The sequence below is a fragment of the Fistularia commersonii genome, chromosome 3 (genome assembly GCF_037954325.1).
Source record: "Fistularia commersonii isolate RoL2024-O1a breed Wild chromosome 3, RoL_Fcom_v1.0, whole genome shotgun sequence".
Classification (NCBI taxonomy): domain Eukaryota; kingdom Metazoa; phylum Chordata; class Actinopteri; order Syngnathiformes; family Fistulariidae; genus Fistularia; species Fistularia commersonii.
In genome coordinates this window covers 1,083,755-1,103,604 of record NC_141286.1, presented here as the reverse complement: position 1 = coordinate 1,103,604, position 19,850 = coordinate 1,083,755, and the positions used below count along the sequence as shown (strand labels likewise).

The 19,850-nt window shown below is 40.5% G+C and overlaps 2 protein-coding genes across 4 annotated transcripts in view; both read left to right on the top strand.

Moving 5' to 3' along the window:
- Positions 1-1,568: 1,568 nt before the first annotated feature.
- Positions 1,569-11,783, top strand: ppm1da (protein phosphatase, Mg2+/Mn2+ dependent, 1Da). Its single transcript, XM_086140817.1, has 6 exons — positions 1,569-2,193; positions 4,119-4,347; positions 6,524-6,648; positions 6,936-7,117; positions 7,245-7,463; positions 8,530-11,783. Exons 1-6 carry the CDS (start codon positions 1,677-1,679, stop codon positions 8,917-8,919), a joined length of 1,662 nt encoding a protein of 553 aa, XP_085996943.1. The 5' UTR covers positions 1,569-1,676; the 3' UTR covers positions 8,920-11,783.
- A 1,904-nt stretch (positions 11,784-13,687) lies between these two features.
- The window catches only part of brip1 (BRCA1 interacting helicase 1), a 48,012-nt gene continuing 41,849 nt past the window's right edge, over positions 13,688-19,850 (top strand). For 2 of the 3 annotated variants that reach the window (XM_086178273.1, XM_086178257.1), the window contains exons 1-6: positions 13,688-14,015; positions 14,133-14,237; positions 16,430-16,541; positions 17,180-17,386; positions 17,869-17,999; positions 18,794-18,928. In XM_086178273.1, the coding sequence (XP_086034399.1) occupies positions 13,965-14,015; positions 14,133-14,237; positions 16,430-16,541; positions 17,180-17,386; positions 17,869-17,999; positions 18,794-18,928 (741 nt within the window). In that variant the 5' untranslated portion in view covers positions 13,688-13,964. The remainder of the gene's footprint in view (positions 14,016-14,132; positions 14,238-16,429; positions 16,542-17,179; positions 17,387-17,868; positions 18,000-18,793; positions 18,929-19,850) is intronic. The other variant, XM_086178265.1, reaches the window with a different exon arrangement.

The window sequence follows — 19,850 nt, the reverse complement described above, 5'->3', positions numbered from 1 at the left end:
TACACACACACACGAACACACACACACACAAACACATACATACATACATACATACATACACACACACATACATACATACATACATACATACATACATACATACATACATACGTACATACATACACAAACACACATACATATATCCACACATACATATATGCATACATACATATATCCACAAGTGCACACATGCACACATACATACACATATACATAGTTACATACACACATATCTTCACATACATACATGCATACATATATACATACATACATACATAGACTTTTTGGTTCAGAAATAGCCTAAGCTTTCTGAACAAAACCATAATGTGTATGGCAGTTTGAGTCATTGATCATTATTTCCTTGCATCCTGCCTTGCATTTAAAAAACAAACAAACAAAAAAACAACACATTTCTCAATAAAAACAAACGATCATTTCGAGTTTTAAAATACATCAGATATACTCCTAATTGACGAAATGGAAGGGAGGCTGTATTGTGGCCTGTGGAATGTGATTGGTAAAGGGCCAAGGGGTGAGGTATGAAAATGAGTCAAGGATTTGGGATGCTCGATTCCTTTCACTAACTTGGGTTTACATGAATCATTCACAAAGTAGAAAATGGAGTTTGTTGCAACCTGTCCCGTTCTACCTCGCCACTATGTGTGGGTGGATCCTGCATGTTTGTTAATGAAGCAATAGGATATGATATTTAGGCTTAAATCCGCATTTAATTCAGCAGTCAAGATAAAGTATACAAAGCTCAGGGTCTCATCTTCAATATCCTGACAAGCAAGTTTGTTGCTTCACTGGTTATGTTTCCCTGACCCACTGTTTTTATGATACAAAGAATAAAATGCGTCGTTGTAGTAATTTACTCAGAACTAGTATAGTCCCCTACTCTGAGCTACTCAGTGATTCGCTCATTGAGTTACTTAGTGAGTCGTTTGTCAAACGAGGTCAGCTGGTAGAGTCTACTGTGACACTTATTCTTCACTGACAGTTCATGTCACAGACTGAAAGGGTGAGTTGAAACAAGAAACCAACAACCCAAAAAACAAGAAACCTGTTACTCTTTCCACAGGGAAGAATTTATATTTAAATACATACACACACATAGACAAAATAGTTAGAAAAGCAATAATACAATAGTGACATTTTGTCCAGCCCCTCATATACTGATGGTGAATAGATGGTGAATAATGATTCACGAGTCAGTAAAATGATTCAAAAGTTTTGAACGGTTCGTTCACGGCTCACGCACCACAACAGCTGTAACAGTGAGAAATGTCTGTGGTTTTCAGTCATCCAAGAAATTCAAGTCCAGCTGCCAAGACAAGAATATTTTGACGAGACTTAAATCCTCTCTTTTCCAGAGCATAGTTGCACCTCTCTAGATGTTTCTCCACTTGTTATCTGCTCTCACGACGGGTCCCAGCGTCATCTGCGCTCCACTGAATTGGGTGTAATTACATACCCGGCCTCTAGGGGGCGCTGTGAGCGCTGTCACCACCACACCGACGTGCGCGAAGAAGAAAGACTGACGTCATCACGTTTGGGCATGCCTACTCCGGTTGAACATAAACAAAGGCAGATCGCTGCCTTACTTTAAACTCTACTTACTTGAGTTTTAAGGTTAAACTACTGGAAAGTAAGCAGAGTTAACCGTTGTTGGTGCCATGGAAAACGCACTATCGATGCGAGTTAGCGTTTTCACCGACCAAGGAGGTAGAAAATACATGGAAGATGTGACCGAGGTCGTAGTTGAACCTGAGCCGGGAGAAGATGCGCTGACGTCGGGGCAAGCAGAGCTGAGCTCAGGGGGGGACCGAACTCTCGACTCGTCGGTGGAAGACGTGAATCCAGAGGACACTGGGGAAAATGTGGAGTGTATCCGACTTGCAGATACGGCCAGTGACCCAGAAAGAATGGGATCTAAAAGTACGCCGGCTGAAACGAGATCCCCTGGAGGAGATCGAGCCGAGCCGAGCGACGTTGGTCGTTCCCGCCATTCGGTGGCTTTCTTCGCCGTGTTCGACGGCCACGGAGGCCGTGAAGCTGCTCTCTTTGCAAGAGACTATCTGTGGGACTTTGTGAAGAAGCAACGGGGATTCTGGTCGGACTGTGACTCCGAGGTGTGCGCTGCCATACGCAAAGGCTTCGTTGCCTGCCACCACGCAATGTGGAAGAAGCTGCGTAAGTTGACTGACACAGGACTTAATCACTCACTGTTGGCTGTCATCCCGGTATCGAGACACCTTTTGTCATTGCAACACGAAATCGAACACAAAAAGGATCCGATTCATTTTTATCGTCTCTTTAGACAGTTGCGCCGAATCTTCTACTGACCGCAATAATGTGCTTCAGGAAACAGATACCGATTCAAAGCCACAAAAAAAAACTTATAGTCCTTGCGTGTTTTATTAGGATTGCGAATGGTGACGGTAAATAGCAAGGCTGCCGTGTTTATTTGAGGGAGGAGGGAAGTGTTGGACGCATCACGTGGTGTCCCGGAAGGCTTTTCCCGGAATATGATTGGCCGAGAGGCGGGATATGGAAATGAGACGGACCGCTACAAGCCTTTAAAGACAAGCCTTTATTTTGTTCGCGTTATTCTTTTATAACTCTGTTGTCTTTGCAAATGATTAGTTGATGTCAAAAGTGAGACAGGCGGCCGGATTAGTGGGCTTCGGCCGTTTTCCAAATAAAGGGGTGACGGAACAACACGCAATACGTCATCACGACCAAAGAATCCGTCCCACCGGCCGCGGCCGGTGATCGGTGATCTGATGTGGGATAAAAAATGGCAATTCGGTAAGAAATTAGCCGCTCCATCCCCAGTCCTGACGCGGATCTCCATTGGGACGACCGTCACGATGAAGCGCGACCCTGCCGGGGATACTTGGTGGACCGGACGCCACCCCTGCTCAGCCCGCCGCGGGGTTTCATCGGGGCCGCCGGGTGGAAGCTGCAGGAACACGCCTAGTCCTGGACGTCCCGGACACCGGATCCACGTCCAGGGTTGGCCTCTTCGGCCACCAGATCCAGGCTGGATCCGTGCCATGGATTGAAATGCACTTACGTGTTCGACCTGTGCGTTTCTTTCAAGAACCTCAGCCTGAACTTCTCCAGGGTCCGTGTGCTCCTCCTCTCTAAGCTGCAGGGAGGGTGGAATATGTTTTGTGTCTGAGGGTCTTTGCGTTTGGCCTAAGCCAACCACAACAAGGCCAGATGTCTCTGCTTTCCCACCAGCCTTGGTCCTCAGATGCTGAGCAGGCTGAGGGTGAGGGAGCGCCGGCACAAGCTGCAGAATCCCTGCCCGTTGGGTCTGAGCATGGAGATGACTACTTTAGTCCCGGGCTCCTTCGGCGCTCTATGGTTGGGGGGGATTGCGGGGAGCAGCTACTCCCCTTAGGCGGTGTCGAGGGGTCCTCTAAAATGAGATTGGCAGTGACATGGGTAAAATGTCACAAATGTCCGAGAACTGTGGATTATGGGATATGGACCATAGGATTATGGTCCTCTCATAATTGTTTTGAGGAGGGTTTTTATTTGATACTATGTCTCTGCGGTAATCCTGTTGTCCGGTGTTTCCTTAGTGTCATGGCTGTGAGTGATGTAGCTGACTATATTAATGGGCTTCGTCCATTGTCCTGTATTCACTGTCGTCCAAATGAGACCGACAGCACATTACTCTGCTTCATCACCAAAGAGTAAAACGTCACAGCTCGTCCCTTCCCAAGACTAAGTTATACTTTAAAAATGTGATGAGTGATACTGATGAAAGCATCAAATGTCCAAACTTTTAGACTTTTCTGACACTGAATGAGATTTGAACACGGTGGACTTTATGTACTAACCAGGAGCGGGTTGGTCGTCCACATCGCTCCGTCTGTATCTGGGCTTGTCATTTGTTTTCATCTGGGAAGAAAACATTCTACATGCTTCGTTGTTTGTTAAGGCCTAAGTGTTTCCTGTCGAGGTAACTAGTCCCAATTACGTGATCGGATATCTGTCTTTTATTTAATAGCCAGTTTGGTCAAATTGGCAAACTACAAACAGTATATCAGTCAATGAACATTATTATAATATAGGTAACATTATTTCCATTACCTTTTCAGCCGAATGGCCCAAGACTCTCGCCGGCCTCCCCAGCACATCAGGTACCACCGCCAGTGTGGTTGTCATCAGAAGGAACCGGATGTATGTGGCCCATGTTGGGGACTCCGCAGTAGTTCTTGGCGTTCAGGATGATCCTACGGTTCCATTCATAAGAGCAGTGGAAGTCACACAAGACCACAAGCCTGAACTACCACGAGAAAGAGAGCGCATTGAAGGTTTGGGAGGGAGGTAAGAAATGTCACATGCTGCATGATGCTCGCATTCTGATTCATTTTAATTCAGGCAATGACTCATAACTGAAGACATATTCATGATTAACTATTGCCGGTTTTAATTTCTGGTTCTTAATTTAATTATCATTTTTTTGTGTGATGCAGCATGACCATATTATGGCTTTAATTTGTCCATAATTGTAATAATAATGGAATCCTTGTAACATTTCATGTATTGATCAAATAGTGAGTATTGTGCATTAATGATGGGAATGATTCTGCTATGGGTGTCATGACTCCCTTCACACAGTATTTAAATATATGAATTGTGAGCATTTGTAATATTAAATAAAGGTGAGCTATATGCAAATATCAAGTAAAATAGGATTATGAAAAAAGGCATTTTTTTAAACATTAGGTTTATGATAGACAACATGGATGGTTTGTATTGTAATGGAGTGGTTTACCTTATGCAAATGTTCTGCAAAATGTTGCTTGGCAGTCCTCTGATACATTTTATATAAATCAATAAGGCTCAAAATATACGTAGCCGATTCAAGCACATTAGAATTGCAAAAGCAGTCACATAGTAATTCAGGTATTAACAGTATTTATCAGTTATTTTACTTCTCTTTTTTTGGCTTTTCCTCTCTACTATTAATGGTGCTATGCTAGATGTTTCACGCACTAAAACACCTCTTTAACAGGCCGCCTTCTATCGCCAGCACCCTCACTCCGTTAAATCCCCCCTTCTGTGTCCTTGGGCTCCTCCTGGGGCTCCTTCTGTACATCATCTGCTAATTCAACATTCAGTTCCACTGTCACGCGGATGACACCCCGATCTACGTCACCCCTAAACCCTTCTCCGCTGTCTCTCACCTCGCTTACTGATTGCACCTCTGAAACAAAAACCTGGTTCACTCTAAGCTTCCTTCAGTTAAACAAGAACAGCACCAAAGTTCTCCCTGGATCCACTCTATCCAAAGCCAACAGCTTTTCTTTCGCCATGAATAAACTCCTCTGTATCACCTTCGCCCCGGGTTCAAAGTCTGGGTGTCATCCTTGACGTCTACCAAACATTACTCGTTCCCGCCCCCCCATCTGGTCCCACTGCCTCCGTCCACCTTTCTGTCTGAGCACCACGGGGAGGCGAGTCTTCAGCTGCTCTGGAAGTCATTACCACCCCGACTCCTTCCACCTCTTCAAAGCGCGACTCAAAAAGCAGCCCTCTTCATCTGAGGCCAACTGCTCCGTCACTTTTATTCTTGCTCTTAAATCTGTATTTTATGTATATGTCTGTACGGCGTCTTTGCATGTCTAGTAAGGCGCCTCACATAAAATTTATTATTATCCTAAGTCGCCTGTGTCATCGACCTTTTACCGCCATATATTAACACAGATTTTGGCTTATGAACTTTGTAACAAGGTGGATTTTTTTTTTTTGCCCAAAGGTTTTGTCATTCAGAGTTTCCAAATGCAATCTGAGCTGCTGAGTTGCCAGAAAATTCCTGAAAACATTCAGCCCATCTTAGTTTTTTCCACATTATTGAAAATACAACTTACTTTATGTCCACACCAAAGTTAGTTTGATCCACTGTTGATTTATTTCAAAAGGCACACAATAAAAAGCCTTTTACATTCCAGCATTCCATCCACACCTGGAGCCGAAGGATTTGAAATCGGCCCTCTTATGAATCTCATATGAGCTGCAATCTGGTATTCAGGGCAACTATCAAGTTGTAGACAAGGCTGTCAGAATTTCTGAGCATGATTTTGTATAAGTAAGTAGGCAAGTAGGTAATTTAAGGGCAGCGGAAGGGAAAACTGATTGAGACAATGACTTCTTTATACTGTAGAAGTCTTAAACGAGAATGCCTGCTCTGAAACTAGTTGTGTCATTTATCAATTTTGGATGTTTGGATGTCTGTTATTAGAGGATACAGTTAAATAGAGTTTGACTGCTTGATTTCAGGAAGGTTTTTGTCATATTGGCCTGCTGTATATCAATGATTCACACTCATCTGTGAAAACATCACGTATGAGAAAACAATCAAACATGTAAAACTTGTTTTTGAGGTTGCGGTACATTCCTGTTCTAATGCAGTTTAATAACTATGAGTGGTTTCTGTATTTACTTTGAATATTTTTCAATATTTATTGGATATTTACGGGATATTTATTGTCCATTACAGTGTAATCAAGAAATCCGGAGTGAACCGGGTTGTCTGGAAAAGGCCTCGACTCAGCCACAACGGACCTGTCCGTCGGAGCACCGTTATCGATCAGATACCGTTCCTCGCCGTAGCTCGAGCTCTAGGTTAGAAAACAGCCAACTCATCGAACAGTGATTTTCAATGAACCTATCAGAATTGACTTTTGCTGCACTTTTTTGTTACTAGAATGTTTGCTTGACATAATCAGCGCGGGTTGGTTTAATTGAGTTCTCTTTGAAAATTCACAAAGCTTTAGTCACATTATAATTTCTTTTTTTGGCCTACATGTCATAAGAAGCTGTACAGACATGAAAAACATGGAAATATTTGATGCAGGTCAGAGAATGGCGCCTGTCCGTGTCCTCACATGACCTCTACTCCTCATTGACAGGTGATCTGTGGAGTTATGATTTCTACAGTGGGGAGTTTGTTGTGTCTCCGGAGCCAGACACCAGCGTCGTAAACCTTGACCCCAAAAAACATCGCTACATTATTCTGGGAAGCGATGGTCTTTGGAACATGGTGCCACCTCAGGAGGCCATTTCTATGTGTCAGAATAATGATGAAGGGATGGTAAGTTACTGTTTTATCAGGATCAGAGCATTTCCCTTCCAAACCAACACTATGAATTAACTTTTAGACTAATTCACGGACTCAACATTGGTGCCTCTGAGTGTAACGACAGTTTCTGCTGCTGCAGGCTTCGTCTGGGATGCAGAGCGCCCGGCAGCTTGTCAGCCACGCTCTGCTGAGGTGGCGCCAGCGGATGTTGCGTGCCGACAACACCAGCGCTATTGTTATTGCACTCCAGGATGCCGGGGCTCCCCAGGTCACCTGTAACCATGAGGAAGTGGTGTTTGACCTCGCTAAGGTGTCCTATTTTCCATCAAAATCCACACCTAAATCGCCCCTTCTGCAAGTAAGTAAAGGAAAGCGTCGAAAGACAAATATATAAACCCCGCCCCGCGTAACACCTCATTTCATCAGTGAACAGACTTTTTGGAATTTTGAAGCAGGTCAGAGGATTTAGACCTACCGGTATATAATATCCCATAAACTCCTGAAGTGATTTTATTCGTTAAGAAGTTATATTTAAGTATCAATCCATGCGTTAGGTATGTGCATTGGCCTTCCTCTGTTTAAACACAAATATAATTATCCTCTAGATTTTGCACCATTAGAAAGGGTTTTTTATTTTTTAAAGTTGTTTCTCTTGTTTTAATTGCTGTTAATGATGTCAAGTCTGATTTTCTGAAACCCTGCAGACAAAGTTGATAGTTTTTTTTCTACCTACTTTGATTTACTTAGATACAAAAACAAAGCCCACATTGACAGTGATCAATATAATATGTGTTGGAGTTTATGTTGTGTGATTCTGATTTTATATGTCGACCAAACACTATGTGTGTATGTCTGAAGCTGTAAAATTGAATACAGCTTCCACTGTTTCACATACAGGTGAAATTAATTGCAAAACTTCCTGTGGAATCACAATAATGACAATTAAAGCAGGATATAAAAATATGTCCTTTAACCGATTCAACGCAATTTCAACCAGTACTCGTTTTTAGATTCTCCCCCTTCTATCATGAATGATTGCCTCAAATGTAAATTGTTTGCAACACAAGTAACTAGAGTTTGTTTTCCAACTGCAGACTGGACTATAACTTAAAATTGATTTGATTTGTGTATCAACCCTTTGTGGGTTGATACACAATCCAACCGAAGCCTTTAATAAACTTCATTAGTAGGAGTCATTTGATTTTGACACTTTTAGGCTAGTGAAGCACTTGAGACCTGCCTGTTCTGAGTGTTAGGACTCGAAATTTTCGCGAGTAACATGCAGCATTTAATGCACAGAAAAAATAACAGGTGTCATGCTGCAGAGATTCTTAGTAGTTCTGAAGGCCAGTGATGTAGCTTCAACTTTAAGACTGTAACATCACACTTGGCACTAATTCTGCTCATCTGCTTCTGCTCTGCAGCACTCCCCACAGGAAGACCCTCCATCTGCTTCATGTGAGCTTCTTCCTGCTCTCGAAAGGCGGGACGGACTATCGGGCGGCAACAACCTTTTCCACGTGAATAGATCCGATCCATTCGCTTTTTCTGCATTTTTCGCGAGCGGTAACGCCGAGCTGCCAAATCAGTCAAATCCGACAAACAGGACCATGGGCAGCAGGACACCTAGTGGAAAAAGAACAACTGACCTATCTACTTCCCAACCTTCATTGGGCCATTCGACAAAGAAAGCCAGACGCAGGACTGCAAATAGGCCACCTCTTGCTCAACACAACGCTGAGAAAAAACAGGAGTCCAGCAATATCTCCCCTATTCTACAGCAGCATAGCAAGACGACAGTGTGTGTGTGTTGAAATGCGCACATGGACACATCAACTTATTGCCTCTCCTGATGTAGTGTGTACAGCATCCAGTGATCCTGCACATTATCCCATCTCAAAGTAGCCCAACATCCGAGAGCACGGAAAGTCTTCGTCTTGCACAGGACCGGTACATTTGTCCTTGTTCAAATAGCTTAATAGAAATCGTTTTGGTTCGTTTTCATTTGCCTTCTTTAAGCACTTTTATGTGCCCTACTTTACTTCGCCATCTGGTAACACTCATTAAAAACTAATCACACTGATGTAAATATTTAATGCTTTTATAGGCTTGAAAATCAGATCTGGTTCTTTAAAAAAAATAAAAAAAAAAATGTATATGTATATACAAGTGCATCTTGAAAAATTAGAATACCTTAATAGTTGTCTATTTTTTTTATACCATCATTTAAATCCAACAGTGAATCTGGTCAAATCGAGCTCACATATTTAAGTCTTTTCTGTCTTAAATGTAGTCAGTATGCCATACAGCCCATGAAAACTCAATATCAAAACATTATAACCTTTCACATGATCAGTAAAAAAATGATTTATGGTGGAGAAAGGGCAAACTTCTTGAAAGTCTCTTCATTTTTGCATTCAATAATTGGTGGGGCCTCCGTTGTCACAAAGTTCTGCATTATTGCAGTGCGGCATGGAGGCGAAAAGCCTGACGCGCCGCTGAAATGTTATTTGAAGCCCAGACTGCCATGACAGAGGCTCCCAGTTCACCTTATTGTTGGGTCTTCCTCTTGACAATGCTCTTTAGCATCTCTGTTGGGTTCAGGTCAGCCAAGGTGGCTCACCAACCAAGCACATTCATTGACTTTGGACTTGACAAAAGGCAGTGGACCAACACCAGCAGTTGACATGGCACACCGAGTATCACTGACTGTGGACACCCTTGACTGGACTTCAAGCTACATGGGTACTGTGCCTTGCTAATCGTCCTATCAGTTCGGGACCCTTATTTCCAAGTGAAATACAAAATTCACTGTCTTCTTCAAATAGGACTTTGGACCACAGAGCTATAGTCTAGTTTTTCTCTTTGCTCAGATAACGTGCTTCTGGAGTGGCTTGACACTCAAAATGTGATCCCTGTAGTCCAGTTCCTGGAAATGTCTGTGTGGTGGCTCTTAAAGCTCCGACCTCAGTCTCAGTCCACTCTTTGTGAAGTTATCCCAAGTTCTTGAATAAGCCTCGCTTGACAAGTTTATTTGAAAGCCTTGCCATCCCTGGTGCTTGTGTACCCTTTCCTCCTGTACTAAACCCCTCCGGTCAAATATCCATGAATATTCTTTGCTGGGGTGCTCTGAAGAGTCAGCAGTGGTCTTCTGTGGCTGACCTTCCTTGTGGAGGGTGTTAGTAAGTGTTCTGGACGACACATTACAGTTGTTTGCAGTTACTGTAACCTGACGGTGATTAATGGTATTGATAATGCATGAGTCAGATTTTACTCAAAGTTGACATGAAATACTCCACTATTTTTGTGATGCATTTATTATTTCCATTTTTAAGTCATAGGACATAATTATCAAAATATACTTGAGACATTTTAGTTTACATGGAATGAGTCAAGAATATACATCATTTTCCCTTTATGAAATACCCAATTAGAAATACCGAACTTTTCTACTTTTCTAATTACTGAGATGCACCTGGAGTCCAATTGTATGATAAAATCGGCCATGGATGAGCTCTAGTCTTCCCCGCTATGTCCATAAAGCATTGCATGCAAACTGGATATTTGGAAAAAAAAAAAAGATGTATTTTTAGTATCTTATCTAACCACTGGAAATGTATCTTTGACATGCGTGAAGGTGCTTCTACACTCATTATGTAGTAAGCTACATTGTCTGTACTGGCATATAAGTAAATGTAAAAAGTGAAAGTAGTATTTCGTATCATAATGAATTAGGCTGTTTAAAGTTTCAAATGAAATATTGGCTTAATTGTTCACAGCATCATTTGGATATTTTCACTCATCCCTATAATATGTATAGGTTCCTCAAGCACTACAACTGATCTACTTCTTCCATGGCAGATATTTTTTTCATTCATATTATCCAGGTTCCTCTTTCCTCAGAATGCCTTTCAACAACCATCTGCGCAACTGACGCTACTGCAGCAGCTGGTGTGGTAGCGAACCGAGATTTGATATTTAATCACTAAAATCTAAAATGAAGTCCCCTTTTAGGTCTGAGTGACAGCTACCAAATATTTGACCCCTAAATTAAGACACAAAACCATTAATTTTTATGCTCCAATACCTTTTTGGTATTTACTCCGCTTTACCTCTTTGTTTTGTGAATTGTTTTAAAACTTATTGTATGATACAGTAATGAAAACACATCCACCCACCCATTACAGTCTGTATGTCACTTGGCTTTGTCCTCCTGTATGTTTTCTATACTATTTTAAGAAATCTTCTGGGTATTAAAGGATTTTACCTTTTGGATAATGACGTCCTTGGTGCAGATGCATGTGTACAGTGTAAACTTTAAAACACATATCAATAAATGATCCTATTTAAGATACAACAGAAATATTTAAAGACTTTTTAAATAGAATATCACATTTATGAGTTAATTATTAAGTTTCAATCACATTTTGTAAAGTTTAGACATAGATTTTTCATTGGCAGATGTAGCATGCCAATGTACGTGTCCTATGTCTGTCTGTTTTGAGGCTTCCAATCTTCTCCACTGTATACAGAGGCTCCAATCCTCTATCTGCACACCTTCATGAAATTGTAAAAACATGGTAAGCCACCAATGTTTATCGACGTGGTGGATATTGTTGCTTGCATCTGTCATTGCACACTTATTTTTCCTTCAAAAATAAATTGGGATTTAAGTGTGTTTCATATTAGTCTTGATGCATCAACCAGACAATCAAATTAGGATCAAATTCTCGGGCAGTAACGCAAACATTTAAAGTACAAACATTTCATTACGCAGTACAAACATTTAAAGGAATTCAACCATTGCTCTGCTCCTCACATTGAATCTACATGAACCCGGATGACGAACTGAACAAGCTATTGTTAAAACCTACATTGCATACATTTTACTGGCATAATATAACAAATATACAACTACTTATGTTTAATGACTGCCAGTGACTGATTATTGGTTATCAAGTAGGCAGCCTTATTGCATTATTGCTGTTTCAAATGCCATGAAATATTATTTCATCACTACAGTGGTCTGAAAAGCAAAACAGTTTCTAACTGTGTTGGACTCTGTGCCTTGTGTTTTCTTACGAGGACAAGTTGGACAAGGTTTTGTGCACACCCCTGCAGCGATGTGGCCTCTGCCTCTTACACAATCGTGCTTAAATATGCCCTTTTTTTTTTTCTAATTTTCCCATGAACTCCATTGAGTTAAAATTTTATGCTGACATTACATTAAATAGATATTCCTAGTCTCAAATTTAAATGGCACAATACTTCTCTTTACTTCATTACAGGAACATGACTGCACGAAACTAAAGACTGAAATATGTTCCCATCAGGCTGTCGGGCTCCTGAACAAAGGATAAACTGTTTAAGACACTGCACAAACCTGACCTAGTATCGTACGCAAATCCTTGCACACATACTTTAACAATTTTAATGTTTACATTTTTGTTCTTTGTTCTGAATCCTGATCATGTACATTGAAAAACATACTTTACATTATCTTAATGTTTATAATTTTCCATATATTTTTTTTAGACTTTTGCTTATATTCTACAGTCATTTTTTTATGCGTTGTGATTTGTGAGTCACTTGATTCCTCTTGTCCATAAAATTTCATTGCATTTTAGACTATTTATTAACCTGCATATGAAAAATAGCCGGATTTGATTTTATTCACAGGAAATCTTGGTCATGTTTTAATTTGATAAAAAAAGTATATACCATAGGGTAACTTGGAATATTACAGAAAAGGTATATACACATGACTTGAAGTTCATGCTGTATTCTCCTTGTCAGTACAGCCTGAGATTTTTTAATATTTATATCATCACTTTATCATTTCCTTATAGGAAAACATGTTCAAGTTAATAAGCACTTCTCATTTGTTAAAGTTATGACCGTTTACATTTTCAAATTTCAGGCAGGGTGCTGAGAACCAAAATATGCATCATCAAAATCGCACGAAAATTGCTAAGGAAACTCAGGATAATTTAATTATTACAAAGAAATACACTGGTCCCCAGTCAGTTGCAGGGCCACGTATACAGACAACATTCACTCACTCACTCACTCATTCATTTGGGGCAATTTCCCAGATTTTTTCCAATGAACCTACTGCATGATTTTGAAATGTGGGAGGAAACCCACGCAGACACGGGGAGAACATGCAAACTCCAGACAGAAAGGTCTCCTGTCGGAATCCAACCAGACCCTATAAAAAATACATTTTCATGAAAAGACACTCCCAAATGTTCCAAAAGAATTACAAATGACCATTTATACAAATGACTCCTTCCGCTCCGACCTTGTTAAAATGATTTGCATCATCATGCCCAGTGATGCACATTGGATTGTTTACATTTGTGTTCCATTAAATGTTCCATCATTTTTGCCATTCAATTAAAACCTAACCCGGAAGTCCCGCGCAATGTGCAAACGTCACTTCCGGTGTTTACCAAATAAGGGCTTCGGAATAAAAGCGTCGAAATAGCAACATTAGCCTCGCTTCGTAACATCGACAGCTAATAGCTGGTCTTTTTCTGTCAAATGTATCGAGTAAAGACTCGTCGATTGGTCAAAAAAACAAATACGTTCTCACTTCCTAGCGTTACTTGCAAATATGTTTGATATTTTTTGTCTTTCAACGTCATCAATATTATTTTGGAAGCCGTTTCGGGAAACGCGTGGTTACGACGTCACCGCTCGGCCTTTTCCCTCCATGGAATTTGAAAGCGGGATCTCAAACAGCTTGTCCAAGTCTGGTTTCTGAGTTTACTCTCATAAAATCTTCTCGCTGCCGGTGTCACCGGCTGATGCACAGAAACAGCAGGAATGAGCGGTTTTACTGCTGGGGCGCTGAATGTTGTCATATTCTAGGCGCTCCCCAAATAAGTCTCTCCTCGGATCTCAGGTAGGCGCTAACGACAGACAACTGGCACCTCTCTTTGCTTTATTTACATTTACATTTACAACAAGGTTTGGTCTTGCAGAGATTTAATCTGCTTACACGTGTTTTTTTGTGCATAAGGAAGCAAGAAACATGACTGCATCATCAGTGGAATACACTATCGGTGGGGTGAAGATCCAATTCCCCTGCAAGGCTTATGCATCCCAGCTGGCTATGATGAACTCAGTAAGTCAGCACATTAACCTGGTGAAGCGCTTCATCCAGGATCTTCCCAAAGGTCCTTATCATGAAGAGGGAGTAGAAACCTGAGGTGCATCCATGCTCCCTCAATCTCACTGCCTCACCCATTCCCATGTCATGCCCTGAAGCTGCTCCCTTTCTTATCCTTGTCCCAGCCTGCACACATCCTGCCTATGTTTTTGTTAGTTCATTTTATTCTTGGCGTTGCTATTGTGACTCTATATTGCCGTTTAGTTTTGGTTGTTTCATGCTGTTGTCCATTCTTATCCCTGTTGTTGTTCTTCTTCTTCTTCTCCCTGCTGTCTTTTTAATCATGGATGTCTTTGCTATTTTCTGTCTTCTACCTGTCTCTCTATTTATATTCATATTTATTTCTGACACTATAAATTTTTCACTGCTGTGACAAGAATTTCCCCTATGGGGATCAATAAAGTTTATCTTATCTTAAATGTTAACTTCATGAATTAAGGAGAAAAATGTATGCATATGAACCTGGCCCTGTGTGTAAAAGTAATTGCCCCCTTATCCCAAGACATGATTGTCCTTGATGTCAATAACTGCAATGAAGCCTTTATGATAAATGCCAGTGATTCTTTCTGATTCAGCCACAGTAGAGGATTTTCACACGATTGTTTAACGTTATATCTAAGCATCTCAATCTGGTTAAAGTCCGCTCTTTGATTGGACAGCAACAGAATCCTTCATTCTTTTTTTTTAAATTTTATTTATGAGCCATTCTGTGGTGGACCGCTGGTGTGCTTCGGCTCAGTGTCCTGCAGGACCATCCGTGTGTGCTTGAGCTTAAGGTCACAAACTAACGTCTGAGTGTTCTCTTTCAGGATTTTCTGTTAAGAGAGTAGATTTACTGATTCCATCAATAACAGTGAGTGTTTGGGGTCCTGCAGCAGCAAAGCAGCCCTGGACCTTTAGGCTCTCTTCACTGTGTTTGACTGTCGGCATGATGTCATTTTTATTAAATGCTCCATTAGTTTTACGCCAGTTGTAGATGTACACCTCCCAAAAGTGCCAATTTTGTCTGTCAGTCCACAGAATATTGCCCCAAAAGTCTTCTATTGTCCCAACCATTAATTGTGTTTGTTTTGTTGTTGTTTTCATCTTAGAAAAGTATATTCTACACCATGATGCCTATGAATTTCACAATATTAAAATAAATGTGAGCATAAAAACATTGAGTGAAACTAATGTATGAACAACATTGCGTTTAAATGTACTTGAGCAAACATGGTAAAAAAAACAGTGTGTGTGCGTGCGCGTGTGTGTTGAAATATGTTCCATCACGACTTTGACATATTCAAATACCCCTTAGTATATTTAAAAAAAACAAATACACATTATTTATGTCTTTTATCACCTGTGTGGAATAATATGGTCATCAGACTAATGGTCGAGTAAGAAGATACTTTGCACCATGGGAATACATCTTCATAGAATGCCAATTTCTTCTGCGCAAAAATCCCTTGTCCTCTTCCTCAACTGGATGCTTCACATTGGGTGCCTTTTTTAGTTTAGAAGAATATGAAACAGCAATAATCAAGCATTTTCCTAAAAAAAAAAAAACAGTACTAGAGATGATGCTGATGGGTTTAGAAAGTGATTAAATTAATCAGAATATGTTATAAGACTTGCTATTTTAACTTGAAAATAAAATGTCCAAACGGGCAGGTTGCATGGGAAGTTCATAGATTAAGTGGATTTAAAATATTCTATTGTCTGTATATTAGTTATATAGTGATGTACTCATAAAATATGTATATGATAAATATTTATCTCCACAAGAGACCAACATGTCGATTAATGAAACAACATATTTTTAAACAATAAAATATATGAACCTGAAATTAAAAACAAACAGAAATGCTATATTTATTGTATGGAGTTTGATAGTCATGATAGTCATGATAGTTTTGATAGTCATGACTGAGGTAAAAACAGCCAATATATCATATGAAGATCATCATTGTCATGTTTCAACTACTTTTTAAATGGATATTCCGAAACCGCTGACTACATTGTGATTGTATAGAGATTGGATAGTGGTGTGTAGTCGTGCGTATTGAGGCTTTAATTATATGAATAATTGATGAGGGCTGTTTATTCAGGGGTTTCATTTATGTGTTACCCTAATTTTACGTGATATTATCTGAATGTGATTGCAGATCATACGAGGGTTAAACTCTAAGCAGCACTGTTTGTTGGAGAGTCCGACAGGAAGCGGCAAGAGTTTGGCCTTGTTGTGCTCTTCTCTCGGGTGGCAGAGTGCACAATTCGGTAAGCGTTCTTTGACTTCGATACACAATTTATGTAATATCAAACAAATGTTTGCCGCATGGATTTTTCTCACCTAATTTCAGAGGTCACATCAGAAATCTTAAGAGCGTGTGCAGTGACTTATTGCTTCATATTTAACGTCAGTGAGTGGGCGTGTTCATAACATAAGCTTGGAAATGTGGAAGCCACCGACGCAGTTCTTTGGTTGACCTGGTGGTCGTGTTGTTGGATTTGCATCCGCGTGTCCTGGACACTCGGGTCAAGAGCTTTCAAGTTTCTTGGCAAGATAAAATATTAATCTTTTTCTATTGTAACAGCATATTGTCGACACCTTATTATGGTATAGATAAATGATTTATACCAGACCGTAAGACGGTTTCGAGTGTCACTCTAAAAACATGCCAGTATGACTTTTTTCCCCCCTTCTTACCCGTGTCTTTAAGAAATGTAGAAATATATAAAATTGCCATTGTCATGAAATACAGTTCAGTGATCCTTATATGTTTTATACATTTGGTTTCAAATTTCAATCATGGTTTGAAGTATTTTGGAACATTGGGAATGGTCATAGAACAAATATGCACCCACTTTATTGATGTAGATAAGGTTGTTTCATGCGCCTGCCTCTGCCCTGTTAGCTAAATCGGAACAAGAAAGAAGCTCCGTGGAAGACAAGATCCAGTCTGACAAAAACGCCGGGGATTATACAAAGTCAGGAGTCAGTAATCCGTGCCAGTGTGTTTGCCACAATGAAGTCACCTGCACTTCCACTCCAGCTTCACCCCCCTCGGCTGTCGTTGACCTCACCGATTCACCCGGAAAACTGCCCCAAACATCCCAAACTAGTAAGTGCCTTTTACTCTTCTTTCGTTATCACGAGACAATTTCAGACACAGTTTGATTCAAATTCAGTGGAAATGCTGCAAGATTCCTTTTTTAGATAGTTCGTTATTTATGAATATATCATGTTTTTTTTTTTTGTCACTTAGTTCCTTTTGTTTCTTTTGAATTCTCAAATGGAATCCATGCAGACAAAGTAGTAGCAAAGGGAGGTTATGGCTGCACAGTAGAGCTGTAGAGAAGTAGCAATTTCTGAAGTTCATGGAAATTGTGCTTTTCTTCTTACATGCCTTTTTTTTGTTGTACTGCGGTATGAACGTTATTCAATCAAGCTCAGGTCATTGCAATCGCTGCAGACTATCCACGGGATCGGATTTCTCGTTGTCTGCTCCAGCAGGTTTAAATATTTACATGCACCAGGCACAAGGGAATCATTTTGTTGTTGGAGTTAGTGCATATTCATATGACACACTTGCTGTTTTTGAAGATGAGTTGCAGGCCCGGAACACAATAGCATCTCGCCTGGGTAAGATTTTCCAGTCCTCCTTGAAATTTGGTGAGAAGAACGATGACGACTTCCAAGCAGATAGGAAGCGCATTCGTACTCTGGAACACAAGGTAGTCATTAATATTGTATACACATATATGTATCTCTGTCTATTCTTTTCAGCTGCACCCTTCAGGAGTCGCCAGAGTGAATCATCTGCCGGCGTCTAATCCTATCCTCTGCATCTTCTTCTCTTACCCTGTTTATCTTCTTGTCCTCTTTTACTCCATCCATAACTCTTCTCTTTGGTCGTCCTCAAGGCCTCACAGCGGGCAGTTCTGACCGCAGCATCCCTCCAGCCATATATTTGCAATACATCCTCTGTCCATGTCCAAACCATATTGGTCTGGGTCTTCTCCAGAAGATCTAAAATGTGCTGTCCCTCTCATGGACTCATTCCTGATCATATGATGATGATGAGATGAGAACAACTTTATTTATCCCGAAGGAAATTGTTGTGCCAGAGTTCCAAGTAAAAAACATAACAGTAATAGATAATAGTAGAAAGGAGGAAGAATAAGAAATACAATGAAATATGAATTGTCCTAAATATCCATCCTTGTCACTCCAAAATATGCTTTGTTAAATGTCTATCACACATCGGCTAAACTCAAAGTTCAGTTATATAGGGATAATGGAAAAAAATAGAATTTAAGTGGAACTGTTTTTATCCAAATCATTTTCATCCTGAACAATCTATTTTAACATTTATTTTAAATATTTTTTCTGGATTTAAAGTCACCTCCCGAGTGAGATGAATCCATGATTTTTCCCTGCTCATGAAATAATGAACTGAGGTGCAGTGATTGACATTAATTAAAACATGCTAAATAATGTGAAATCTCTTCTTTTTTTTTTTTTCCAGAGCCGTAAAAGGCAGCGTTCAGATCGTGGAGTCGTGTTTCTAGATGACGAGCCAGAGCTCGAAGATCAGCCATGGAGTCCTTATGGGTGGAGCGTGGAGCCAAAGAGCCAGGCGGCAGGACCGTCCTCGTGCTGCGTGAGTAAAAACTCTCAAGATGCTGACGAGAGCTGATTATTTGGCTCGCAGATGCATGAGGGTGATATTGTTCAAAGTGCTGAAGGTATATTAGAAACTGACTGTAACTGCTGAGTCAGTGAAAGGGAATTGGTGCTCTGTTGCTTTTGTTGAGCAATCACCAAGCCACAATCCTGTCCATCCCTGCAAATTCTGTTTTTCAGCAATATCGGTCATCACTGTGGTCGAAGTATTTGCCATAGTATAATTAAAAACAGTAGGATGCGCTGATGTAAAGATGGTATATCTCAAAACTGTTTGTGTCGGAGATACAAACCAGATTTTACAATCAAGCTATATCAATTCGAGCCATTAGTCTTCCACACCATTGTGGAATGATCACCGGCAATACAACATTGTGCTTATCCACCTCTTGGGAAGGTTGTTTGACACGAGAGGTATGTGTGACAGCTGCCGCTACCAGACGAAATTCGAACTTGACAGGAGGCCCCCACCTCCACCTCTTATGGAAAAGGCAAACTGTCTGTAATTTCTGGGACAAAATACAAGTTGTAATGAGGTTTGCGGGAGTCTCTGAGTTATATTAACATTAGCTACATGTCTCACATCAGACCATTTGATGCTTTCAAAAAGACCTTGAATGAACAGAATATATTTGACAGGGTGCTTTCAGACGCCGATGCTTTAGGGTGTAACTTACCTTCATTCTGATGAGCTGAGGCTGCTATTCTAGCCTTTACCTACAGTTTAGATATTGTGCTCAACATTTGTTAACCCTTGAAATGCCAATGAAATGTTATTCAAAATGTGTCACCCCAGTATGGTCTTATTATTCTGTATACAAATCTAAATTGTCCACATTAATTTATCACTTTTCTCCTTCTGTAAACCTCAAAACATGCTATAACAACCCACATCCATA

Excerpts from the sequence above, each read along its gene's own strand:
- ppm1da (XM_086140817.1), top strand. The coding sequence starts at position 1,677 with ATGGAAAACGCACTATCGATGCGAGTTAGCGTTTTCACCGACCAAGGA. Across the intron at positions 4,348-6,523 it reads ATTGAAGGTTTGGGAGGGAG|TGTAATCAAGAAATCCGGAG; the intron begins GTAAGAAATGTC and ends TGTCCATTACAG. Across the intron at positions 7,118-7,244 it reads AGAATAATGATGAAGGGATG|GCTTCGTCTGGGATGCAGAG; the intron begins GTAAGTTACTGT and ends CTGCTGCTGCAG.